The 27,496-nt window shown below is 40.8% G+C and overlaps 2 protein-coding genes across 12 annotated transcripts in view; one reads left to right on the forward strand and one right to left on the reverse strand.

Moving 5' to 3' along the window:
• The window catches only part of KCNH1 (potassium voltage-gated channel subfamily H member 1), a 314,873-nt gene extending 304,733 nt beyond the window's left edge, over positions 1-10,140 (forward strand). For 2 of the 4 annotated variants that reach the window (XM_048843090.2, XM_048843092.2), the window contains one exon: positions 3,618-10,140. In XM_048843090.2, coding sequence (XP_048699047.1) covers positions 3,618-4,460 — 843 coding nt within the window. In that variant the 3' untranslated portion in view covers positions 4,461-10,140. The remainder of the gene's footprint in view (positions 1-3,617) is intronic. The other 2 variants (XR_012667760.1, XR_007355670.2) reach the window with 2 other exon arrangements.
• Positions 10,141-25,246: 15,106 nt separating this feature from the next.
• HHAT (hedgehog acyltransferase) overlaps positions 25,247-27,496 on the reverse strand; it is a 321,770-nt gene continuing 319,520 nt past the window's right edge. For all 8 annotated transcript variants that reach the window (XM_075127105.1, XM_075127106.1, XM_075127103.1 and 5 more), the window contains one exon: positions 25,247-25,445. In XM_075127105.1, the coding sequence (XP_074983206.1) occupies positions 25,354-25,445 (92 nt within the window). In that variant the 3' untranslated portion in view covers positions 25,247-25,353. The remainder of the gene's footprint in view (positions 25,446-27,496) is intronic.

Genomic DNA, 27,496 nt, shown 5'->3' on the forward strand with positions numbered 1-27,496 from the left:
GCTCCTGCTGAGCAGCTGCTCCACACTCCCCCATCCCCAGTTTAGGCTGTAGTTTCTAAAAGCACAAGCTAACCCCAGGTGTAGGTTGGTCACTGATTTAGCAGAATGGCCTTTTTTAATTGGAGCGTAGGATTTCATACTCGTTAAGTAGCCTGCCTCGTGCTATTGGCAGTAACCTGTTGTTCTAGGCTGAAATCCTTGCAATCCATCAAGAAAATTGTGCAATACTGAACAGGTATCTAAGGGGCGGAGCATCTGTCCTGGCACCGTGGCACTGTGCTTTCAAGGGTGATCAAATCTCATACCCTGTATGCAAGCTGTTACAATAATCTCCTTCTAGGTAAGCAAAAATGCTAAATCTTCCAACATACGGATGGGATGTTTCCCCTATAATTCATTGTGAACGATAGCAAAACGAATACAGCAAGCGATGTAGCATTTGTAGAGCCTGAAATACAGGGCTGGGGGTTGCTGCTAGGAACCACGATATAGTTTGCTCGTTATCTTCAGCCCATTATAGAGCATCATTGTCATTTCAGTTAAACTAGCTAATATGCAGGCCGCTGTGTTACACGCTTGATAAGACAACTTTGTAAAAGCACCTCTCCCTTTTGCACTAAGGAATCAACGCAAAATTTTAGAAAAAAAAAAAAAGCTGAAATAAAAACGACTTCCTTTTCCAGATCTTGCATCTTCCTTTAGACCCCATATACTCTGTCTGTCTGTCCATCTTCCTCTTTGCCTCAGAATTGATCAGAAAACAATCCACTCAAAACAGCTATTTGCATTTGTTTCTTTGTAAACAGTTGAATATCCCCTTTAAAACAAACACAAACAAACAAAACCCCCAAATACAGCCCTGTAAAGCCTCTTTCATTACCACTTCGCTTTGCACAGTTACCGTAAAACTTCAGTGGAGTCAAACTGTTTAGTAAGGAGCAGCCGTGAGAGAGCACAGCACTGGAAAAGCGGCCAGAGCAGCGGATATATTTTGACGTGTATTTGGGCATCGTTCTTACAAATTTAAAAAAGCAGAATCTCGCTTCTTACCCACGTCTTCAGCTAAAAGAGCCAGCACAATAACCTAAGGGGGAGTCCCCAGACCAACACATTTTGGGTTTGATTCTGCTCAGTAGGGGTTCGGGGTACTGCACAGGGTATGTCAGCAAAAGATGATGAACAGGGCAGGGAGTCCAGGGGATCTGATTTTTGCATTAATAAGAGTGCTGCTCTGCGGCTGCCTGGGACCTAGAGAAACACCTAAGCAGTAACTGGAAGAAGAGCTCTGTGTAAGCTCCAAAGACTGTCTCTCTCACCAACAGAAGTTGGTCTGATAAAAGATATTAGCTCCCCTGCCTTGCCTCTCGCAGACTGAAACAGGTAGCGATGCGCTTGATTACGATAAGGGGGATGAGCTCATGCATAAGCTGATGTCTCAGACCATCCCATTCTTTACACGTGTCTCCCTCCCACCCCCACCCCCCGCCGTTTTACCGTGTGCTTTTCGGAGTACAGGAATAGGTGTGCATTGGGGCTTGAGACTCTCTACCACACCATGTGGAGACTGTGCCAGTGGCCACATTTTCAAGAGCTCAGCATTTAACAGGTCCCATTTAGGTACCTAAATGAAAAACAATGGGAACTGCTGGGTACTGCCCACTCTTGAAAACCTTCCCCACAGCGTCCACCTTCTGGGGCTGGTTCATAACTTCCAGTCACTCTGGTACAGAAGCACGGCAGCCTGGCATACCTTTGCTGTGCAGCATGCAAGAACTTGCACAAACTAGGATTTGCACATACCGCTGCTTCCCAGAACTGTCACCAGTTGATTCAGCACCTGCGTGCATGTACTTGTAGCAGCTTTGGTCAACTTTTACTGTCAAATTGAATTACAATGTCCAGGCTTAAACAGTTTGAGGCCCTCCCTGTTTGCAGGAACCGCGGGCTGATGTCGAGCTCTACCAGAAGTCCATATGCCCTCCCTAGGTGTAGTTGGGATTCTAGCCCACTTCTCATCACCAATTTATCTGTGTACATACTGCACTTGTGAGGGACAGGTACGTGCTAAGCCAGTATAAATCAGGTTTAAACTGATCTCAGAGCATCCGTGTGCAAAGTTAAATCAGTTTAGCTAAATTGGTTTAATTCAGTTAAACTGGTGCAACTTTTGTCTGTGGACAAGCTCTTATTTTGGAGCACTGTATTAATTATTTACTCTGCCTGGGTGTCATGCCTCTCCTTTTGCAAATTAGACTCCTTTGTCTGAGTTTCCTAATTATTGCGATTTCCTGAAAGGACACTGTCAAACACTTTGTCATTCTTAGTTTATGTTTAGACTCCCCTTTAAAGCTTGAAAATAAAATGTCCTTTCCTACTAATTTTGTCCTTTCCTACTTGGCAAACATTCAATGATTCTTCCACTACTGACTTCCTCTCCTTTCTAACTACCCAGAAATTAATGCAGCTCTCTTTTTGCATGCCTGCACCACACTGAGGAGAATGTCAAGGAGCTTTAGAGCTAGCAGAGCAAGCATAAAACATTCACCTTGGGTGTTGTGCGAAAACAGTGCCTTTTCTGAGTATTTTAATATAAATTCCTCTGTGACAGAGGGGTGGGTTTGTTTAATCAGTTTCAATTCATATTTAGAACCTCAGGGATATTTTCTCCTGTATTACAATAACTTTAGACTGGGGTTTTTTAAGGAACCCAAGGGGACTAGGCACCCCACTCCCTTGAGCTGCGTACTTAACTCATGTAGTAGGTCTCTTTGAAAACCTCAGCCTTAATGTACATCACATTTTGGAACTAAACTACTTGAATACCAGATTTGAGTGCACCCTGTTTTCTTGCTTGGAAAATACCAACAGTGATAACGAGTCTACTGTTATTGAGGGGAATATTCTTCCTGTGAGCAGTATGGGACCACCCACCATAGTGTAAGTTAGAGCAGCTTCTAGACAAGGGCTGTTGCTGGCACAGATCAGCCCACAGGATCAAGAAGTTGTTGTTAGTAGAGCTGGTCAAAAAACAGGATAACCTTTTATGAAAAATGTGTCCCTTTTTTTGGTCAAAAATATTTCAAATTTTGAAGTTTTTCCAACTAGCTCTAATAATTAGCTCCTTGGCAGCTTCCCCCATTCCAATGAGCAGAGTAGACTCAGAGAATCATTCTGTTATTTTGTCCATCTACTCAAACGCCTTTTATCCTCCAGAATGACTTATCAACCTTTATCTCATACGACAAGTGTAACAAGAAAAGGAAGCAAAAGGGAAAGCAATTTCAGTCAAGTACCTCAGAGACTACTGTAAATGAGCATGGATATGAGTTAATCTTGGTTGTACAAACCACTTAGCTAGCCGAGTTGACCTAAAACGATTACATAGCCCACGTGATGTGCAGTAAGTGAGCTCAAGGGTGAGTAGGCAGAAACACATGAGAATGGCTATTTTAATAGTGAAAAGCAGTAACATTAACAAAAATGTTTGTCGCTGCTGTAGTTAACAGCATTTTGCTTCTAATAGTGTTAATAGAGATCAAGCTTCACTTCTCCCCTTTCCTCCCCACTGTAACCTTTATGTAATTCATAACAGTGTGAAATATGTTTCTTCTCTGCAGATTGTGTTCCGGAAGATCAGTGATGTCAAACGTGAAGAAGAAGAGAGGATGAAAAGGAAGAATGAAGCGCCTCTGATTCTACCACCAGACCACCCAGTCCGTCGGCTGTTTCAAAGATTCAGGCAACAGAAAGAAGCCCGGCTAGCGGCAGAAAGGGGGAGGGATCCAGATGACCTGGATGTGGAAAAGGGCAACATTCTAGCTGAGCACTCTCGCACTGTTGTGAAAGCTAACATTGTAACGGTAAGGGAGAGCCCTGCAACCCCTGGTTCGTACCAGTCTGCTTCAACATCCGGTGTGCCCGATCATGCCAAATTGCAGGCCCCTACATCAGACTATGCAGGGTGCAAAGTGTCCGGTGACTACCCAAGACGCAAAGGCTGGGCCAAATTCAAAGATGCTTGTGGAAAGGGGGAAGACTGGAACAAAGTATCCAAAGCAGAATCCATGGAGACTTTACCGGAAAGAACTAAAACTTCAGGAGAGACTACACTGAAGAAGACAGACTCTTGTGACAGTGGCATTACAAAAAGTGACTTGCGCTTGGACAATGTTGGGGAGACAAGGAGCCCTCAGGACCGAAGTCCTGTCCTTACAGAGGTCAAGCATTCTTTTTACCCTATCCCAGAACAGACTCTTCAGGCTGCCATGCTGGAAGTAAAACATGAGCTGAAAGACGACATCAAGGCTTTAAACACAAAAATGAGCAGTATAGAAAAACAGCTTGCGGAGATACTAAGGATATTAACCTCAAGAAGAAGCTCTCAGTCACCACAGGAGCTGTTTGAAATATCAAGGCCCCAGTCTCCAGAATCAGAAAAGGACATTTTTGGAGCAAGCTGAGATGTTTCTTTTTTAAAAAACAAAAAACCATACAAATAACCCCCCCCCCCCCAACCATTTAAAATTTAGCCTTTCTTGATGAAAACCAGTGAGGGACCAGTTCATTAAGCATGTTCCCTATCTCTAAAAAGGTACAGTAACAGGAATTGCAACCTCATGTCAAGATGGCAGCTGACACTGAAGTCTTTTTGACAGCCAGGGTACAGTTTATAAAGTTTTTTTTTTTCCATCTCCTTCATTGGTGCATCTTTTTTTTTTCGACCCTAATGATAGTTGGATAATTATTTTTAAAACAGCAGCCATTCCTGCAAGCATTAGGTGACCTCATAGAGGTTTTTGGAGCATGCCTTAGGTAACCAGCTCAGTTTTTGTATAGATACATAAGGACTTGCCTGGGTGCTTAAATTCTCTAGCAATCTTTTTTGTTTTTGTTTTTTTTGGCTGATGCTGTCTTGATCACGTGTACCTGTTAAATATCACAGTATCTTTTCCTACTGCAATGATGAAGTGACAATAAGTGGGAGGTTTATTCGGTTTCTTTTCCAAAGAAATATGCACTACTTAATTTCCAATGGGATCTGTGGGTGGTATTATGTATTATCACTTGAGGAAAAAACCTGAAACTTCCTACATTTCATTTAAAATCTAGCACATGGTATTAAAGTAATTGTAGTGGGCAAAATCCTCAGTTATCCACTGTATTGAAGATGAGGTCCTCCACACCCCCAGCAGCAGGGATACTGGATTCTCAAAAACTAACCATTCATAAAGATGCCCTTATACACTGTTAGTTTTGCTTTCCAATACCTAATTTTTTTTTTACATAAACTCCAGAGAGCAAAGAACTGTGCATAAAGTATGCTTGAACATGGTGCTTCTTAGAATATGAAGCATTGCAATGAATCAGTGACAATGTCCCATTCACCAGGTTGCCAGTCTATTAGGAAAATATACTGTGCCATTGATTGTTCTAGATAGAATTATCCTTCAGAAGTTTCTATTTTGATACTGTTCTTTGTTCACAGTCAAAGGCTCTCACGAGGCTTTTTTAAGAATTTAGATGGTTGGAACTCTGTTTTCTCTCAACATCTAGTTATTGTTCTTCTGCTAACCTAGCTAGAACATCAATGGAAAAGGTAAATAAAAGGACCATGCTTAGTATATACAAGTGCCAAGGGATGCCCCCAACAAAAAAGAAATCTGCTTCTTAAAGGACTGTTTCCAAACCATGTTTTCATAATGCTAGTGCACATAGATACAAGCACTTTACCAAAGCTAGTAAATATCATTTATTAATCATTAGCTAAGGTAGTTTAGCCAGCATCCTGGCCTTGATAGATAGGGATACAGTTGCAGTAAATACTCCAACATTGGGTTTAACAGTGCTTTAGGGATCTGACATGTGATATAACATTTTCTGGTCTTTCAGTCTGATAGACAAGGGGTAGTGACTTTTGATCATTTACCTTTTGACAATACAAACTTACTTCCAAAGGAGATGTGATCTTGGTTTAAGGTTTGTTTCACATTAGATAATGGGGTTGCAAGGGAAAACAAGCCATTTGAAAGGGTTTCTGACGACACACTGTCTGTAAATATTGCTGTTAATTGCAGTATTCTTGGGAAGCAGCTGTGTGGGAACAATTCTTTAGGTCAGTAAAGAATAAAAACATATCAGTGACTCTCACGTAGAGGCACAGGTGCCATTTTACTCACTTTATTTAGGACTCCATGGTTAGTTTTCTCTAGTGCTAATTGGTGTCTGTCCTGTACCAAAGAGACACAGTATTAAGGAAAGCTTTATTTGAACAAAGAAACTCACCGTATGTTTGCAGACTTATTGTAACTACTGCTCTATATCTACTTTACAAGTAATAACTGTGTTGTGATTAACAAAATAAACACAAACACACTTTTCAGTTCAAGACCATTAAGTGACTTTTCATAGACTCTAAAATCAATATAACTATTAAATCATCTGTGATATTTGTCATATTAATTTTTAAAGCCTAAATCACACTCTTTGAGACAATGAATTATTAACTTATATTGGTATGGAGGGTCCTGAAAGTCCCAACAAATTCTTTGGCCCCAGGTAAGAATCTACCTTCTAAATCCATTCTAACTGGGATTAGTTCATCTTCTAAACACAAGTTTTTCTCGATATTTTTTTCAAAAATGCTTAATTCCCATTGAAAATCAAAGGGACATTGGCACTCCTGAAAATTTTACCCATCCATCTTCCACTGGAAAATATAATTTCCCATGTTTCTATTTGGTGGGCTAGGAGGAAACTATACAGCCTTCTAGTAGGTAGCTGCTTCCAGAAGTACTACAATATAGGTAGAAGAGAGTTAGAGACACAATCACAGTTATCAGGCCCTGCCTAGCTGATATCTAATTCAATCCACTCAGTCAGCCAAATGACATTTGTGTAGGCCTCTCAGGGAAATTTTAGTGACTATTTTGAGTGCCTAACGTAGGAATGGCAGGGCTAGAACCCAAAAGCTCTGTAATTATGGTACCTCCAGAATGGGAGATCAAACTAAATTGACATGGGTCTGCACTTCTTGTGGCTAAATTATTACTGTCTGAGGTCCTCCAACTTTGTATTACACAGTCATGGAACCATGAGCGCTATACTAACTGGTGTTTGAAGAACAGAACCTACCTGTAGCATTCTATGGTTTGTGAAGACTTTGCGAGTTATGATGTGCTTTAGAATTATGGTTAATGTTTAATGACTGTATGGGCCAAATGTAGCTTTGTTACACCCATGTAAATCCAGAGTATCGACCCTCGAAGTATCAACTTCAAGTCAGCACTGAAGTCATCTGAAGTCAGTACGTGAAGTCATGTACTCCAGATTTACACCGCTGTAACAGATCAGACGCTGGCTCATTAAGGCTATGTGAACCATCAGCTACTCAGACTAGTTGTAGGATATAGTTACAACCCGCAATGATTCCCATATATTGTAAGAGCATTTTGAAAAAAGTGTTTGTTTAGGACCACGTTCAGTTTTTGGATACATACACACAGACCTTCCATTGGGCCATGAAGTCAACAAGACTTATATGTTCCTGAAGTGAAATCAAGGCTCTGAATTGTTATTTCTTGTTCTTTGATTTTGCTTCTCTCTGCTGCCTTATGTATTAGATAAATTTTTGTGATCTTTTTTCTTTCAAACTATTTTTAAAATGTCCTCATTTTATTCATCTTAGAAATGGATGAATCCTACATATCAAATTCTATTAACCACCAAACCTTTGTAAATGCTACAAAAACAATGTTCACCATCTTCTGGCACAGTGCTGCTGCAGTTTTACAACTCGCTGAATAATCTTCAAATCAGCAGAAAGCCGTTTCACACCTGATTTTTTTCCTTTAAAGTTGCAGTTAGGTTGGAAGTGGAATGCAGGTAGTTCAGAGAAAGTAATAATGTGTTTTGGTTTAAATGGCAGGTTTTAAGAGTCAGTACTTAAATTATGTAAAGTACCCTAGGCATTATATGATTTAAAAAAATCTGTGTTCAAATACATTTCCGTCTGTCTGATATTACATGTATGCTGTTATAAACATTATTCTTGCTTTAAATTTCATTTACAGTGCTGTCCAGCTTTCCAGAGAACATCCAGTTTAACATCTGCGAAGGTGATGTTCTACTTCTACAGTACTTCACTTTAATGAGCTGAAAGAGTTATTTGCTGTGAATATCCTGGTGATTTTTTTTTGACTCTGTGTTGATAAGTTTGTGGAACAACTTAAAACACGATTTTTGTCTTTACTATATAAATTTCGGTGTATATGATAACATGTATACATACATACACACATACATATTATATATATGTATGTATAGATAAGTCTATGGATTGTATATCAGTCAACAGCACATCCTTCATTTAATGATAAAGGTTCAAGAAGGGAACACAAGTTTTCCCCAGTAGGTGTCCAGTGAAATATTCTAGCCCGGTACATTTTTATTGATCATTAACCTTTTCAGGCCACAGCGTTTCTTTGGTTTCTCTGCTAGGCCTAAAGTTTATTCACCTGACTAGCTTATGACACTATGATTGCGATGATATCTGGCAACCATTGTGACAGCCAGAAATTGGAGACACACATGAGGCTCAAAAACACTTCGGCATAATTGCTGAGAACCTGGTTCATAATCCACAGCTTGTTGCCATTCATTGTATCTCTAAAGCAAAGTTGATCTAGTACTGGTTCTTGTGGTTTCTCCCCGAGGATGGAGTCCAGAATAAATGTGTTCTTTTTCTGGAACCAGGTGCTGTCTCAAAGGTGCTGAGAATACTATATTTACCATGGGGCAAAGTGTCTTTCCATGACTTGAGTCTTAAACATTTCTTGTCACTGCACCTCTATTTTCTTACCCTAGCACTAGGGGTAGAAATGCACTTGCTATGTTGGCCTCTGAATTCTTGACTTCGACACAGAGGAAGCCAGTAGCTAAAGGCTATCTCCTGTGAGTGTATAGGCAATAACAAAGTCTGTATGTCATCTGCACTTCTGAGTAATAAAGAACGCCCCGCAAATTCAATGTGAGGTACAGTAAGTACTGAGGTTTACTGTACTCTTGTTCTAGACCACATTGTTGTGGTGAACATTGGTTCAATTAATTAAAAATAAAGCTTCTTGCAATAAAACGTTCAACATTTAGCCTTAAGACCTTTCATAAGTGAGTTCAAACTGTGATTCAGTTCTGTAGTGTTTACAGTGTTGTCTAAATATAAAGCACTTTGATTAGCTTTCTAAGTCTAATGGAAGTCACTTGTAAGTAATTACTTATTGCCTTCTTATTAGTTAAATAAATTACTCCAGCAGCCCTTTTCCCCCAAACAAAACATCATTGTCTAAACACTTTTGTATATCAGGGAGCTGACACATCTATTGCCGAAGTGTTTGTGTTTAGATTGTTGTTTTGGTTTTTTTTTACACTTCAATAAAGCTGATGTGACTTTACCTGCAGCTGTTATTTGTTTCAAACTGATGGAGTGTTGTGTAAACACGTTTGATGTGTAATCCCAGAGCGTCTCTGTAACTGGATTTAAATGCCCAATGTTAATGAAGTAGCTTGGGCTTTTCATGAAACTGCTCTGAAAAACTGGTGACTTTATTTTTTTGGTCATATTCCCACTGAATACGTCACTAAATTAGGAAAAGAATCACTTTAGCTGTAGATGGGAAGTTCAATAATCTTGTATCAGGATTAACTGCTATATAAAGAAATATGACTTTTTCTAATGAACGTGCTATATTACTGTACTACATAGAATCAATATTTGTACATCTGTTGGAAATCTGTCTGCGGTTAAATATTTAGCCACCACTGCATGGACACTTTATCGATATGCAGTTATGCAGTTGCTCTGGCGCTTTTCAATGTATTTCCCTTGTTTTCATCTGTTCAGAAACCCACTCTCTCGTTTCTTTTTCTTTGCATTTGTCACTTTGTCCAATCAAGCATGAATTTAAAAAGAAAGAATGGGTAGACACTATTTTTGTGGTCAGCAGAGAAGCTGCCAGTAGATATATTGTATATCTCCTGTTTTGGAATGTTCAAATAAAGTTGCAGTCACCTACATTAATATTCCCTTCCCAACATTTTTAAACAAGCACAAATACTGTTTGTAAAAAAAAAGTTTAATTTTATTTATTATGGTAATAAATTATTTTATACATAACTGTCTGTGTGTGGCTTTTAAATATTTGCATGGAGAAATGACAAGGGATAATTTGCCAAACATTTTGGCTAGATTTCTTCTTTTGTTGTTGGGTAGCTGATTACAGTGTGTTCATCTTGATATATTTTTGGCATCTGCTATAGAATCTATAATACCAGTCCTTAGTCAATTGTGTTACAGCTCATACAGATTATATAAAGGCCAAGTATTATTATTTTGATAAATTATTCAGGGTTTTTTAATTAGATTTCAGTTGGTTGTGCACCGTTAAACCCTACAGTAACTTGAATAGTTCCAGGGTCACTGTCAATGGGACTCAGATCATTTTAAAATAACCAACCAACCTGGGGTCCTAGGTGGCTGTGTGGACTGGGAATGGAACGCTAAGGCTTTTTCTTTTATCCAGCATGTGATGAAGTCACTAGTAATGGAGAGTCATTACCATCTGAAGACTGGTTGGTGGCCTATTTGAAATGAGCTGGTGGACTCAGATGCTAGAGGATGAGTATCCTTGTGGACGTCCGCATATTGCATTTGTTGTTGCCGTATCTAGGTATAGCTTACGAGAATGAAAAACACTTGCTTCTAACAATTAGCATAGATCAAACACACCATGCCCTCGCTCCCCCCCGACACACACACACTCACTGATGAAAAAACTACCCTCGCTCTGGATTCAAATTAAGAAGTCAAAGCGAACAAATGCATCTTGTAATACAGTCTAAAAATTGCCAAGGTTGAGAGCATTCCCCAAGACAAAGTGAGTTCCAGACATGTAGTCTCTGTCTGCCAAAAATGCCCTGCCTGGCTCCAGGAGGTCAATCCTGGGATGTGGATTCCTGAGGAGGCACCCATTACAATTGGCTATAATTAACACCCTTGTTGGCTGTCTCAGCAGAGAGACTGAGGGCCAAACGTGCAATGAGACTGAACTACCCTTCTCAGTCTAGAAGTACTCCTTGCAAGTCAGGGTTGAGGTACATTGCTGGAGTTGTGTCAGGAAGCTTGTATTGCTTCTGCTCTTGGTGAACAGCACCCTGCCTGTGGAAAAGGAGAAGCCTGGATCCCTTGTTTCAGTTGTTGTGGTTGGTTCTGCCCACCTGCCAGGGTTTAAGTAGACTGGTACTGTTTGGTTCTGTTTACTTTGGCAGCATTCAGGCTCCCATGCTTTTCTGCATCAGTGTACTCTTAAAGTCCTGCTCCTGGACAGCATGGGGATTGGTGAGAGTTTGCAGAACAATGAAGCCATAAAACAATACATTTTTGCTGACTCACTCGTGTGCAGTAGCAGTAGTCTTTACTTGCATATGTCCACCCAAGTTACTAACAGAACTGCAAAAAAAAAAAAAAAAAAAAGCCTCCATTGTCTTAAACCTCAGAACAATATGAACTGAAGAATTTCTGAACATTGGGTAGGTACAGTAAGAGAGAACACACTGTATGGAAACAGCTTATGTAACAGAAAGACCTGCAGCACTTCGAGAAGACGTGGTGCCTCTCTCAGCGAAGGGAAGGTTCTCTGGTTTATGCACTGCGGCATGTCTTCTAAGATGTGGGATGTCAGAGCTGACAAGCTACCTGGTGCTAGCCTTGTGTTTCACCGAGACACCGCATGGCATGAAATGCAGCATCCCCAACCACAAAATGTTGCAAGACACAATACTTTTATGAATTAGAATAACCAAAATGTAGGGCTGAAAAGGGCCCTAAGAAGTCATCTATGCCAGCCTGCTGTGCTAAACCAGGATCACATAAACCTAGACAATCCCAGACAGGTGTTTGTCCTATCTGCTCTTAAAAACCTCCAATGATGGAGATTCTACAGCCTCCTGTGGAAGTCTATTCCAATGCTTCACTACCCTTTGTATTTAGAGCACTTGTCCTAATAGCTAACCTAGAGCTTCCTTGCTGCACATTAAGTCCATTATTTCTTGTCCTACCTTCACTGGCCATGGAGAACAATTGATCAGCCCTCTTTATAACAGCCCTTAATGTATTTAAAGACTGTTTTCAGGTCCCCCCTCAGTCTTTAGTTTCTCAGGTCTAAACATGACCAGTTTATGTAACCTTTCATCACCTTTCTTGCTCTCCTTTGGATTCCCTCCAGTTTTCCCACATCTTTCCAAAAGAATGGTGGCCAGAATTGGACGCAGTACTCCAGCTGAGGCCTCACCACTGCTGAGTGGAACAGACAATTACCTCCTGTTTATATACAACAAGTCTGTTAACATCCCCCAGAATGATATTAGCCTTTTTTGCAAGTGTATCACATTGTTGACTCATACTCAATTTTTCATCCACTTTTACAGCAGTATTGACAGCCAGTTATTCCCCATTTTGTAGATGTGCATTTGATTTTTTCCTTCCTAAGTGAAGTACTTTGCACTTGTCTTTATTGAATATCATCTTGCTGAATTCAGACCAATTCTCCAATTTGTCAAGGTCCTTTTGAATTCTAATCCTGTCCTCCAAAGTGCTTGTAATCCCTCCCAGGTTGGTGTCATCTGTATATTTTTAAGCATACTCTCCACTCCATTATCAAAGACACTAATGAAAATAGTGAACAGGACTGACCCCTGCAGGACCCCATTAGATATGGCCTCCCAGTTTGACAATGAATTATTGATAACTAGTCTTTGAGTGTGGTCTTTCAACAGTTCTGCTCGTGCACCCAGCTTATAATAATTTAATCGAGACCACATTTCCCTAGTTTTGCTTATGAGAATGTCATGTGGGACTGTATTGAAAGCCTTACTAAAACCAAGATCTATCTTGTCTACTGCTCCTCATCCACTAGACCAGTAATTCTGTTATAGAAGGAAAATAGCTTGGTCTGTCATGATTGGTTCTTGACAAGTCTATGCTGGCTATTCCTTATAAACCTATAATCCTCTAGGGTTTACAAACTGATTGTTTAATAATTTGTTCCCAAGTAACTCTCCAGGTATCAAAGTTAGGCTGAGTGGTCTAGAATTCCGCAGATGGTCTTTGTTACTGTGAATCCATATGCAAGGTGTGATTACAACCAGGACAAACGGTATAAGAAATGATACCAAATATATTGTTCAGCTAGAGATTTGCTCTTTGTCATAGAATGCTAATGACAGTGGATAGTACCTGTGAGAAACTAGCTAGGGAGTGAGTCCTGGATCTGAGAGGCAGAATGTGATTCAAACTTGTAAAGAGCCAATTAGGGCATAGGAACAGATTGATCTCTAAACATGTGTGTCAGATGCACAGATAAGAAACCCCATTCACAACCATATCTGCACGCACACATCTGTGTTCAAGACAAACAGAGGCATGTAACTTACGTTCTGCTCCTAGCCTAAATAGCATATAACATATGTTCTGCTCCATTTTCCCCCCAGATACTTTTCCCCTAATCAAGCCCAAATGCAAGCCCTCAGCTGGCAAAGGTATAGTTTAAAACACATATTTTTTGAAGTTTCATCTGTAATTTCAAATTCCCAGCCTTTTGCTCTTAAAATTCTAACTTGTACTATATAGAAGGGAGAAGTGCACGAATCAAGAGAGACAAAAACATCACTTGCTTCACTGACCTACAATTCTTACTGTATTAGCAATATTCATATTGCTTTGTCAACCTTTGTGTTATATTAATTGATGCAGTTTTCCTTACTATGAATAAAGTTGAATGTTTCTAGTAAGTTAATGTGAAAGGAATCTAAAGGAAAGTGGTTAGTAGACAGCTAAAGTCTGCCTTCAGATACACATGTAAGTCTCAATGAAATGAATGGAATTTGTATGTGTGTATGAAGGGAATGCTTTGGCTCAGTCATGCATCCACATCCTCGTAGCTGGTACATGCTACCCACAGGAGATAGAATAAACTACATAGAGAAGCAAATTTGGTCTGCCTTGCATATGAAAGTCACAACATCAAACCAAAGGGCTTGGAAAAGCAGCGGGTTTACAAACTGGGGTGTGTGTGTGAATATTGGCTAATGTTAACATGCTGAATGTTGGAATTAAATGCAACAGGCATTATGTACTCAGTAATCGCTCAAACACGGCCTTACAACAGTCTGTTCTTTGTGAGCAAAGGTTGAGGATGAATGAAAGTGTGGATTACTCGCAAATCCTTTCTAGCAAGCTGATTTTGTGAAATTTGTTTTACAGCTAAGGAGCTGAAAATATTTCAAAGGAACTTCACTGCTGACTGTAACAGAGAAAATGTCTTATAAATTATCTGTTTGACGCTCCAGAACAGACAATATTATGCTGAGTATATGATAGACGTTGGTCTGCTTAAAGGTGTGTGTGCACACAGACCACACTTTTTAAGTTTTAGACTCCAAATTTTCTTGCTTAACATGGACTTAATCACAATGAAAATAAAACCTTGCCCTTTCTTCCACACCAAATTTCTTACATTCATCCCTAAAAGATTTTAATCTCTTATATTTGCAGTGGGCTACATTTTCTGAACTATTAGTGCCTAGCCTTTCAGCATAGCAAGTGTGTAGAATATAAAATAATCCTGGCTGCTGTATTTGTTTTATTTTTTACAGTGTTTTTAAAACTAACAACACTTTAAAACTGAAACAATCCTTAAAATCTAAGCGGCAGAATTTCAAAAAGTGGTCAGTACCCATAACTGGGGCCAGGTTCAATAACATTTACCAATAGGTACCATACTCTAGTGGTAGATAGTGACCTGTCAAATGACAGGTTTCAGAGTAGCAGCTGTGTCAGTCTGTATTCGCAAAAAGAAAAGGAGGACTTGTGGCACCGTAGAGACAAGCGGTAGCTCACGAAAGCTTATGCTCAAATAAATTGGTTAGTCTCTAAGATGCCACAAGTCCTCCTTTTCTTTTTTTCAAATGACAGTGACTGCATTTGACCACATAACATGGTTACTGTTAAGAAAGAAAGGATTTTTGTAACATCCTTTACAGTAACACTTTTTAGTTGTTTGTGTCTTCAAACCCCAACCGTATTTGGGTGCGGATAGAGTTGATACATAGAACACCAATTGGAGCTTTGATTTCATTGCTTTGCAAAATAAATACAGAGCTCCCATTCCTACAAAAATATGGCTCATGTAAATGAACACTACAAAGGCAGCTTCCCTGCCCCTTCTCTATACACACAAGGGAATCCAGGATCATATACTACTGATTAGCACTTTATAAACCCCAACTCGTTAAGCATCAAAACAGTCTTATGTGCTAAATTATCACCTTCATTTTAAAGTGGAGGTCCCTGAGGCATAAAAAGGTAAAGTGACTTGCCCAAGATCACAAAGGGAGTCTAGGACTAGCTTTTTGATCTCTGTTTGTACAGCACTTTGGGGTCCTTGACTAAGGCTCATAGGCCCTAAGGTAATAATAGCTTGGAGTAGTTCTTTGTTTCAGTTCCTGTGCTTAGACCATATCACGTGTGTGGTCACACAAATCATCAGCCTGGGGGGGGGGGGGGGGGGTCTGTAAAGATCATAGTAGAACGAGGAAGCTCTTGTATCCAGGAAATACTTCAGTAGTATGGAGAAGAGCATGCCTTCTACCTCCACCTGTGAGAACTCCCTATATATAAATAGGGGGCCGGATCCTCAATCATCTAAGACAATTTACGGCAGCTGAGGATCAAAGTTGTTTTTAGACAGCAGCATTGTAGCTCTAGGGAAGACTTAACTAAATCCTCTCCAGCCCTCTGCACTAGAATCGCACCTCAAACGCCCCCCGTTGGAGGGTTGAAGTGAGACGTGTGCTGGCCTTCTGCACAAGTTAGACTGCTCCCCTCTGTTGTAGTCTCTTAATTTTGCCATTTTAGGCGATATAGCTGAGGTGTTCTAAATCTGTGATAACCTAACAGCTGCACCTTTCCTCCAAGCTCTGTTCTGTGACAGTGCAGAAAACCAGGCCCCTACTTGTGTTAACATTTCCAGGCTCTTGTTCTGATACAGGCATGGCGAGGGCAGCAGGCTTGAGGACAGCAGTAGAAACCAGAAATTTGTGAATTCCCGTCCCAGCTCAGAGACAGGCCACTGCAAAACATTTCAGATTTCTGCCCTCATATGTATAAGAGTGATGATGATAGCAAATGCCAGACTTACATCCCTATTGCCCCAGGGTTGAGAGGGTTAACTGGTAAATGTTTGTAAAGATGGAATCACTGTATAAATATTATTTATCGTTTGAGTTTGGGGCTCTCATAACCTCTGGATGTGAGTCTTTCCCAGGGGCAGCTCTTTCAAATTACACTACTGCACAGTCAAATAGTAGGGGACATTTTTCAAAGGCACAAAGGAGAATTAAGCTTTCAATGGGAGTTGGGCACTGAACTCTTTTACGCCTTTGATAACTTCCCTCTGTAAGCCTTCCTTAAACAAAGTTACCTCTTTGTAGTTAGTAGCATCAGTTTCAAAGCAAGTGGACTCTTTCCTAATGCTTCCCCGCCCAAGCTCTTCCTTAAAATCCTTTAGCAACAAGGTAGTAGCTGTTGATCGTTTAATGCAGTTCCCAGTAGTTATTTTATGTGTCATCCAGGTTTCGAGACCAAGAAGGCCTCAAATACCAAATGCACTAGTGCAGGGATATCAGATGCCTTGGTCCATAAAAAACTCATTAATATGGTCAAGAAAGACATGCTCCAAAGCGAGTGCTAATACAATTTAGACTTCACAGGTCATATGCCAAGTTATATTGGTTGTTTATATGTTCAGTGAATTTTTAGTGGTCAGATGCTACATCCACCCACAGTAATTCCCTGTCACTACCCAGTGCTATTTACGAGTTTTTGTTAGGTCACATTTGACACTGTTTTTTTTTTAACTTATGTGCTGAATGTCATGCGGGAGGGCATATATTGCATTTAAAGAGCATTTGAGCCACTTCTGAAAGTAGCTGATTGCCACTATTAAAGGCTAGTTGCATTTAAATCAATGTGATCCTGTCTCAGGAGGAAAGGTGACAAAGCCAGGCTTACTTGTGGTCAAACCTTGCAAAGAATTCACACAGTTTCATCCTGTCTCTAGCTTCTGTCTTGCCCTCGTGTGAGACCCAATATAAGGAAGGCAGAGATGGGGAATCCTTCAAGAATGGAAAGTGTTTGAGAGGACTTTTGTTGTCTCAAAAGGATGTGGTCCTAAGTTAATTGCAACCAGCCTGCACACTATTAAATATGGCAGTCCCTATTTCCACTCAGTGCTAACTCATGGTTAACATCGTGTAAGTTAGCACTGGGAAATGATATTCTGTTCTAACACATGTTGATAAGCCCAATACAGAGGAAAAGCCTGACTCCTACTAGAGCAATAACGTCACGCCCAAGCAGCCAGATTTCCAAGGGCAATTTGGTAGATGCCAAAGTTGTAGTAGTTTTGCTATGATTGATTAGGGAAGCCAAACGACAGGTGCAAAAGTAGAGGCAGTGTGAAAATATAGGCCTAAAGTTACTCAGCTCAGCCTTTGTATACAGCTCGGAGCAAGTAGAACAGAGTGTCTTTTCTCTCTGGCCTGCTGGGCCTTTGGAGGTGGAGGTGACATCATTGAAAAGTTCTCATCCTGGGAGCTGTCAAGGTCTGCCCCAAACCATGGGCTGCACAAGCCCTGGTGATCCCTCAGCTACATGCTCTTGTCATAGGTGAGTCGCCCTGGCAAGCAACGGGGACATATCAACTTGTCAGCCACCTTGACTGAATCCTGCACCTGATACAAATCGAACCCGCTAAATGTGGAAAAACTCAAACAAAACAACCTTTGGTGGTGATTTTTGGTGTATTGTGATAATGAGGCTAAAAATGAAACGCATGAACAGCGATATGTGTTAAATTCAGTACATATGAACCATCCCCTAGGCATCAAAATCCTTGAGGGGAGTCAGTTGAGAAATGCAGTATGCTCAGTAGCTCTCAGGCATTCCTTAGCAGAAGGAACAAGCTATTTGTAATGCAGATTTCCTCAACTTCCTCACAAGATTTCACAGACTGTGTGTCCTCTGCAAGCCTCACAGGGAGCAGTATTTCAACTGTCCCCACTGGATTAAAAGAAACGACTTGACTAATAATACACTGTGTACCTCGAGAATTATTTTCCAGTAGACAGCAGAATGGCTGACAGGAGAGTGAGCTATTGCACTCTATTGGGAGAGGGGATGAGTATTAGTATAAGAAGACAATAGAAAGCTATGCCATACTGTGCAGCTCTATCCCTTTACTCTTCATAGCTACATTAAACAGACAGTTCCTGAAAACTCTAAGGGTATGCCTAGGGATAACGAATGAGAGAAGCAACTGGCCCGAGGGGCAGACTCTATGGAAGATAGTTATCTTTGGAAATATATGAAGGTATGCAGGTGCAGGAGGTGGCATTTGCTAGTGTGAAGAATGTCTAAGACTGCCTTAGGTTTTAACAGCTAAGCTGTTTTTCCTTTGACCTGTGTTAAGTAGATTAGTTCAATTAAGCTGCTTTTAGTTCTCAGATGTGAACCAGATATGTGAACACAGCTCTATGTGCCATCTGTAATCAAGGCAGAACTGGTTAGCATCATCTTACAGATACAATTATCATCAAGGATGGTGTGTGTTGTCTTAACTCAAAACCAAGTATTTGGGGGAGGAGGGGCTGTGTGAGAGATCCGGACAACCACATTTTTCAGCTCCTTCCCTGCACTTGTTGAATACATATATTGCAATGGGCACACCCAGCTTGCCTGCTGCTTAGGATTGTTTTGAAAAACATGGCACCAATTTCACATGAACCTTCATAGGTGTCAAGTGCAGCAGCAGGTACCCAAATTTTAATTCAGCCTCATACTCAGACAGCTAAGTACTGTCTTCATCATTGCATTTTCTACCATGCAATGACAAGGGATGTGGTAACTCCACACGTTCAAAGGGCATCTGATTTACACAAGTGCCCACTAGTCTAGTGCCCTGCCCCTTTGGTATAAAAATGGCAATGTGTTATTTGGGGAACCTGGAGAGATTCTTCCCCTCCCAACCTATCTGTTTCCTCACTCTGAACATTCACTACTATCTAGGCAAGACAATGCACCTTCCCCTCATCTCCATATTGCTCTCTGGTTTGCACGACCAGCTTACTGCTTACTAATGTGTTCACCTTGGTCTGTGGCGCCAAACCTCTGTGTAGCTTCCTCTCCTCTAGGAGTTTCATAAATAAATTGCTCGTAAAATGGCAACCTAATGCTGCCACTTGTGATGCACTTGAACGCCTCAGTCCTGCTCGTGGTGGCACATGGATATGGGTGAAGGCATGCACTCGGCCTGTTCAGGCCAAGACAAGGACTATCAGTCTCGGTGCCAAACCCCTAGAACTTCTGCTGCAGATGGTCATGGATGTTGCCCTAGGGCACAGAGTCTGGAATCCTACTGATAAATACATGAAGTTAGTCCAAGATTCTGATGCCGTGTATGTTGGTGCATGGCATGTGAGACAGATGGGAACGCTCACATATTTTAAATAGTGACTTTCCTTAAATTGGCCTGATTATAGGAATTTTTGAAATAGGAAAGGGAGCCCCTGAGAGATTGGTGCTGAAGAAAATCTATTTGTTCCTCATACAGGGGAGACATTGTTTAAGAACTCTTCAGGCTTCCCTGTAGATTACTACCCCACTCTAGATAATGATGTCCACCTCAAGAGACAGTGACCACAAGTAGCAAGACTTGGCAGAATTCCTCAAGCATACTAACTACATGAAAGCAATTATTACAGAGGGAAGACAAAGTCATCTGACTAGCTAAGGAGATATAATGACAAGCTACAATAGGATAGGCATAAGTGACAGTTTCATTAGGTTATGAGGAGTTTTTATAAAAAGTAACCCAAACCTCTGCCTATATGTTGAACTGAAATAATACTTTAGGAAAAGTTTGCTTGGAAACTCCTTGATCTTCCTTGAGGGAAGTCTAAAATGGTGTAAGTGTGTCTACAATCTATTCAAAAGATTCCCCCTGGCTAGCATACACCAAATGACATTAGAAGGAAGCGTGATAACTAGTTACTGAAGCAAAATTAAAGTTGTATTTCAGATTATTAAACTGTTGGCATTTGCACATTCCATTAAAAACAAACAGTAAGAATTTCAGGATGAAAGTATGGTACATGAGAAGCAGAGCTAATCCTTCCCGTGGTTAAAAAGTTTTTATAAAATTGGTGTTTCACCATGGCCTCTGATACAACATAAACAAAAAAATTTTTTTTTCTTTTATATAGGAAAAAATAATTCTGCAAGTCACATCTGTTCATCAACCTTCCTTAAAGACTGAGCTTTATTATTAAAACAGAAAAGGACATAGCAACACTAGTCAGTACAAAGCACTGGAACATACACCACACAGACTGATACTGCTCTGGAATGAGGCATGGTCTAGATGACCTATGAGGTCATTTCTGTCTCTGAGTGTAAGAGATGTTATTTATGCAGACAAGTTACTAAACATCCTACATTAGATCAATGAATTCCCAATCTACGTGGCTGGAGACCAGACACATGGTTTTTCACCTCAGTATTAACTACAAAGGGTTAAGCATGGGCTTTTTCAAAAGCTCTCAGCAATGGCTTAACTCTGCTCCAATGGTTAGGTTGATGTTAGGTGCTTTTGAAAAATCCCACGTTCAGGGCATTCCTTTTTGGTAGTGGTGGCAGTGATCCTCTCAATTGCCAAATGTATTAGACAGACAAACTGTGTCTTACTTGGCCGAATGGCTTTTGGGACAGTTTGTACTTCAAGCTAAAACTGATTGCAAAGGGAAATAATTTACCTTAGCTAGATATTTACAAGCACCATCACAAACATGAATGAATGTATCCTCACAACACCCTGTGAGAAGTTGACCACCCCTTTTATAACCAGTGGGGAATGGAGGTACAAAGATATTAAGCGACTCACTAAAGGTCACATAGGAAGTCTGGGGTGGAACCCAGAGCCCAGGCCACCGCTTTAACCATAAGACCCAGCCATCAGTGTTAATTTGTTTCTAAATAGGGATTGGGTGAGCTTTACAGCGTTTAGTTCAGGCAGACTACACAAACTGGATCCTGGATCATAGAATATCAGGGTTGGAAGAGACCTCAGGAGGTCATCTAGTCCAACCCCCTGCTCAAAAGCAGGACCCATCCCCAATTAAATCATCCCAGCTAGGGCTTTGTCAAGCCTGACCTTAAAAACTTCTAAGGAAGGAGATTCCACCACCTCCCTAGGCAACGCATTCCAGTGTTTCACCACCCTCCTAGTGAAAAAGTTTTTCCTAATATCCAACCTAAACCTCCCCCACTGCAACTTGAGACCATTACTCCTTGTCCTGTCCTCTTCCACCACTGAGAATAGTCTAGAACCATCCTCTCTAGAACCACCTCTCAGGTAGTTGAAAGCAGCTATCAAATCCCCCCTCATTCTTCTCTTCTGCAGACTAAACAATCCCAGTTCCCTCAGCCTCTCCTCATAAGTCATGTGTTCCAGACCCCTAATCATTTTTGTTGCCCTTCGCTGGACTCTTTCCAATTTTTCCACATCCTTCTTGAGTGTGGGGCCCAAAACTGGACACAGTACTCCAGATGAGGCCTCACCAATGTCGAATAGAGGGGGATGATCACATCCCTCGATCTGCTCGCTATGCTCCTACTTATACATCCCAAAATGCCATTGGCCTTCTTGGCAACAAGGGCACACTGTTGACTCATATCCAGCTTCTCGTCCACTATCACCCCTAGGTCCTTTTCCGCAGAACTGCTGCCTAGCCATTCGGTCCCTAGTCTGTAGCTGTGCATTGGGTTCTTCCGTCCTAAGTGCAGGACCCTGCACTTATCCTTATTGAACCTCATCAGATTTCTTTTGGCCCAATCCTCCAATTTGTCTAGGTCCCTCTGTATCCTATCCCTGCCCTCCAGCATATCTACCACTCCTCCCAGTTTAGTATCATCCGCAAATTTGCTGAGAGTGCAATCATTCATGGTGATTGGCACCAGCCCTCTGGTGCAAGTTATCTTGTAGGTTCAAGTTCCACAGAGCCCCTCCTGCCATGATCCAGAAACAGAGGGCATCCCACAATGCATTGGGCACTGATACTCAATAGCTGCCACAGTAGGAATATGGGTTGCTACCTGCCACTGATTCAGTAAAGTGTGGCGACTGCAGCAGGACAGTGTTTCTCCTCACTCAGTGCCCTAATGAGGCAACATGGCAGTTGCTTTTCACTAGCCTTTGGTTTAGAGGTAGCAGTGGCCTTCACTTAGCATTCTCCCAGTGCCAACCTGCCACATAAGGGAGCAGGTGTCAGGCAATCCATGAAGACTGGTGCAGGGGTCAGGCCAGTTCTGTATCCCTCACCCCAATAACCAGGTGAGATTTGGAGAAGCTAACAAAAGGCTGGTGCATGGCTTCAGAAATTGGCTGTGAGAACTACATCTGCCCTGCTATGACCAACATTCACCAGCCTGTGTTGCTGATTGAGGTTGTGCTATCACCTCAAACCCATCTTGGTCTCAGGCAGATGCAGGCTTCTGTGCAAACCTTTTAGTTCTAAGTAGGGCTGTCGATTCATGCACTTAACTCAAAAAATTAATCGTTATTAAAAAAATTGAGATTAATCACAGTTTTAATCACACTGTTAAAAAATAGAATACCAATTGAAATGTATTAAATATTGTGGATGTTTTTGTACATTTTCATATATATTGTATTCTGTGTTGTAACTGATATCAAAGTGTATATTATTTTTGATTCCAAATATTTGTACTGTAAAAATGTTGAAATAGTATTTTTCAATTCACCTCAGACAAGAACTGTAGTGCAATCTCTGTTGTGAAAGTGCAACTTACAAATGTAGATTTCTTTCGTTACATAACTGCACTCAAAAACAAAACAATGAAAAACTTCGGAGCCTAAAAGTCCACTCAGTCCCACTTCCTGTTCAGCCATTCGCTAACAGAAATAAGTCTGTTTACCTTACAGGAGATAATATTGCCCTCTTTTTATTTACAATGTCACCAGAAAGTGAGAACAGGCATTTGCATATCATTTTTGTAGCCTGCATTGCAAGGTATTTACGTGCCAGATATGCTAAACATTCGTATGCCCCTTCAGGCTTCAGCCACCATTCCAGAGGACATGCTTCCATGCTGATGACGCTCGTTAAAAAGATACTGTGTTAATTAAATTTGTGCCTTGGGGAAGAACTGCTATGTCCCCTGCTCTGTTTTACCTGCATTCTGACATATATTTCATGTTATAGCAGTCTCGGATGATGACCCAGCACATGTTGTTCATTTTAAGAACACTTTTACTGCAGATTTGACAAAAGGCAAAGAAGGTACCAATGTGAGATTTCTAAAGATAGCTACAGCACTCAACCCAAGGTTTAAGAATCTAAAGTGCCTTCCAAAATCTGAGAGGGATGAGGTGTGGAGCATGCTTTCAGAAGTCTTAAAAGAGGAAAATTCTGATGCAGAAACTACAGAACCTGAACCACGAAAAAAGAAAATCAACCTTCTGCTGGTGACATCAGATTCAGATAATGAAAATGAACTGCTTTGGATTGTTATTGAGCAGAACCCGTCATTAGCATGGACACATGTCTCCTAGAATGGTAGTTGAAGCATGAAGGGACATATGAATCTTTAGTGCATCTGGCACATAAATATCTTGCAAAGCCAGCTACAACAGTGCCATGAGAATGCCTGTTCTCACTTTCAGGTGACATTGTAAACAAGAAGCTGGCAGCATTATCTCCTGCAAATGTAAACAAACTTTTGTCTGAGCGATTGGCTGAAGTAGGACTGAGTGGACTTACAGACTCTAAAATGTTATATTGTTTTATTTTTGAATGCAGGTTTTTTGTACATAATTCTACATTTGTAAGTTCAACTTTCATGAAAAAGAGATTGCACTATAGTACTTGTATAAGGTGAATTGAAAAATACTATTTCTTTTGCTTTTTTACAGTGCAAATACTTGCAATAAAAAATAAATACAAAGTGAGCACTGTACACTTTGTATTCTGTGTTGTAATTGAAATCAATATATTTGAAAATATAGAAAACATCCAAAAATATTGAAATAAGTGGTATTGTATTATTGTTTAACAGTGCAATTAGTCGTGATTATTTTTTTTAAATTCATCATGAATATTATCATCTGGTGCCCCCTATGGATACACAGAAATCCCTCTCTCCTGACTTGTTCTCTGCTGATCCTTCTCTATCAGCATTCAGTTAGAGCAGTGGTGCCCAAATTTTTCCTGTCATGCCCCCCTTACCAGTAATGGAATCTGTCCATGCCTCACCCCTTACTGCACAGCCAAGACTTCCTCAGCAGAGGAGCTTGGGCTGAAGGCGGAGCTGGGGCTAGATGCTGAGTTGGCCTAGGGGTAGAGCGGAGCGGAGGATGGGGCTGGTGTGGAACTGCAGCTGGGGCCGGAGCTGGGCTGGGGGTGGAGTAGAACTGCGGTTGGGGCCGGAGTTGGGCTGGGGGCAGAGCGGGGCTGGGTGGCACTCCCTCCCCATCCTCCATGGGGGCTGGCATGGGCTCTGCCGCTCACCCTCCTGAATGTTCCTGTGCGCCCTCGTATGCAGGTATGCCACGCAGCCTGGGGACCACTGAGATAGAGAAATGGCTAAAAAAGCAAAATCTTTTATTCCTTTGAACATGTTTTCAGGCTGCACTTTCAATAACTGGGTATTAGTCTCAGATATAATGTATGGAGGGCAATTTGGGTAGAATTCTGGTTTTCTGAATTGTGCAATGGAAGAACAGGATGCCCTCTTTTGTTTGCAATGTATTTAAATTTAATCCAGACCTGAAAAAAATACGAAAAAGACAAGAAATTCTCTCTTCCTGATAGATATGGGTCCAAGAATGTGAAGTACATATACTAAGATACTCAACACGTACATACCATTTCAAATATTTCTGAAATAAAAATAGTGTCTAAGAAGACAAAAATACTTTAAGAAATCAGTGTTTACAGTTCAAGTGATTTGTCCATAAACAATTATAAATTAAATTGGCTTCCAGTTTTTTAAATAGTTTGGCAAAGTATATTTGCTATGGCATATTTTCCTGCAGAGAGAATGGCATGTACAGCCACGGCAGAGAAATCGGAATGTGTGTATTCACTGTATGAAAGGTTTTACGAAAACCTTTCCCACTCCTTTGTTAACGCACAGCTCATGATGGCATACTTTTGTATAACTGTGTGCTAATCTACATGGTGTGTGCGATCCCATTCAATTCCAACATGAGAGTAGCAGTACAGGAATCCAAGAACAGACAGAGTTGCCCAGGGCCAGCCTGTGAATAGAAAGAAAGGTAATACTTAGTCAGAGTAATTAATCTAGTTAATGAACACAGCAAGTGGACAGCAATATATCAAGAAACATGTGTCTGGGGTTGTACGTTTGATGGGTTTACACAGATATTTTTGTTGAACATTTAATATGGGAGGTAACGCCAAGCCACAGAATTAGAAACCAGATCTGACATTTTCCAAATATCAGAGGTAGTTAGGTTTGGCTTGGTTTGTTATAGATCCAGGCTCTCCCAAACCTCAGGGGCAATGGGTGTAGGGTTTTGGGTTGGTTTCATCTCTATTTAATATCCAAAAAACAACGTGCCAAATTAAGCAGGTATGGTATAAACTTATTTTCTGCAGGTGGCATTCACCCACTGAACTGAATCCTAGTAGAAAATTTACGTTGTGCACATCCTAAGCACAAAAGCGTACAAAGCCATAACATGATGACAAAGTAGTAACATGAGGATACAGGACAAACTGCTGCTCCCCCCAGCAGAAGTCTGGGCATTTACAATTAAATCTTATTACGATACTCAGATGCTTCCACATTGTCAGGGTCACTCACAACCGCAGGAGATCTACAGTGAAATACTTCCTTTTATTTTTTTGGTTCACAGATGTCAGACACCTACCTCCTATATTTTCAAAGAATTTCAAGGGGGAGGTGGGCTAGTTGTACTTCTATTTACCATTCTCTTTAATGATAATCATGACTCTCGGGGAGACTGTGAGTAGAGCTGTGGAAAGTATTTGCACTGAGCCTTGAACTCTTTCAGAACGAACCTTGGGTTGGAGGTTTGACATGTTCCCAAACTCGTGTCTTTTACAACAACATAGCTATCTTGTTTTAGCTATCTTGTAAAATTCTAACAAAAACAGGGCAAGTATTACTTTTACCTTGAGCTGGTCAAAGCAAACCCTGGGGAGCTGGCGGAGGTGTCTAAGGTTTACCTTGACCAGCTACATACAACACGTTATCTATCTTATAAGATACACTTTTATTTCTAGTGAAGACACAGCCAAAGATGGGCTGTGAGTTTCACCTAAGTATATCCTGCAAATCCCACTCAGCCAACCTCCTTTCCCCACAAAATTGGGAACTGTCTCCCCATCTCTCCATGGTCTTTATATACAAATCATTATGTGTTCTCCTTGAAGATCTGAACTCATTTAACTCCCACCTGCAAGCAAATCTGTAGGGACTGGATCACTTTCACCCTGAAAAGTGAAACTGCAGGCTTCACACCATCCTAACTGTGATGTCCTTGTTTCTCAGTAAAATATAAAACACAATATAATACTTGAAACTTACATAGTACTTTCCATCTTCCAGACACTTTACAAATATTAACTGACAGATCTTTACAACACTCCTGCGGAAAGTGAGGCTCTGTTTTTACTGCAAAAAGCTATGTTCTTTTACACTGAGATAACGAACTCCCTATAAATTCCTATTGGAAACAAGGCACTGTACCTTCTACCACACTGCAGCTAGTCAACCCCTACCTGGGGTTAACATTGACTAGCTACATTGAAAAACTACCGGTGCCTTGTATCCACTAGGATTTTCCATCAAAAGAGCTATCTTGGTGTAAAAAAGCCCCATCTCTTTTGCAATGAACACAAAGCCTGAGGCAGAAGGGTTAAATAGCCACACAGGCAAGATTTTTAAAGGTATTTAGGTGTCTCAAGATGCAGGAAGGGGTGCCAAATGGGATTTTCAAAAGCACCTAAGGTGCCTAATGCCCATGAGTTAAGGCACCTAGGCACCTAGTGGGATTTTCAAAAGCACTTATTTGCATCTTTAGGAACTTAAATACCACAACAAATCTGGCCAAGGGAGACTGAGAGCTTACTGAGCCCTACTCATCTTTATAGCACAGTACACCACACCCTAAATTAATAAGGCTTTGGCTAGGGAATGATCACAGGGAAAGGCAAAATAGACTGATATGTAGTGAAAACCTCTTACACAGAACATTAATTATAGTGAAATTCCACCTACGGGCAAGTGGAGTGAGTCTTGAATTGTTTCACTTTATTTCAC

Source organism: Caretta caretta, chromosome 3 (genome assembly GCF_965140235.1).
Source record: "Caretta caretta isolate rCarCar2 chromosome 3, rCarCar1.hap1, whole genome shotgun sequence".
NCBI classification, from domain to species: Eukaryota; Metazoa; Chordata; order Testudines; family Cheloniidae; genus Caretta; species Caretta caretta.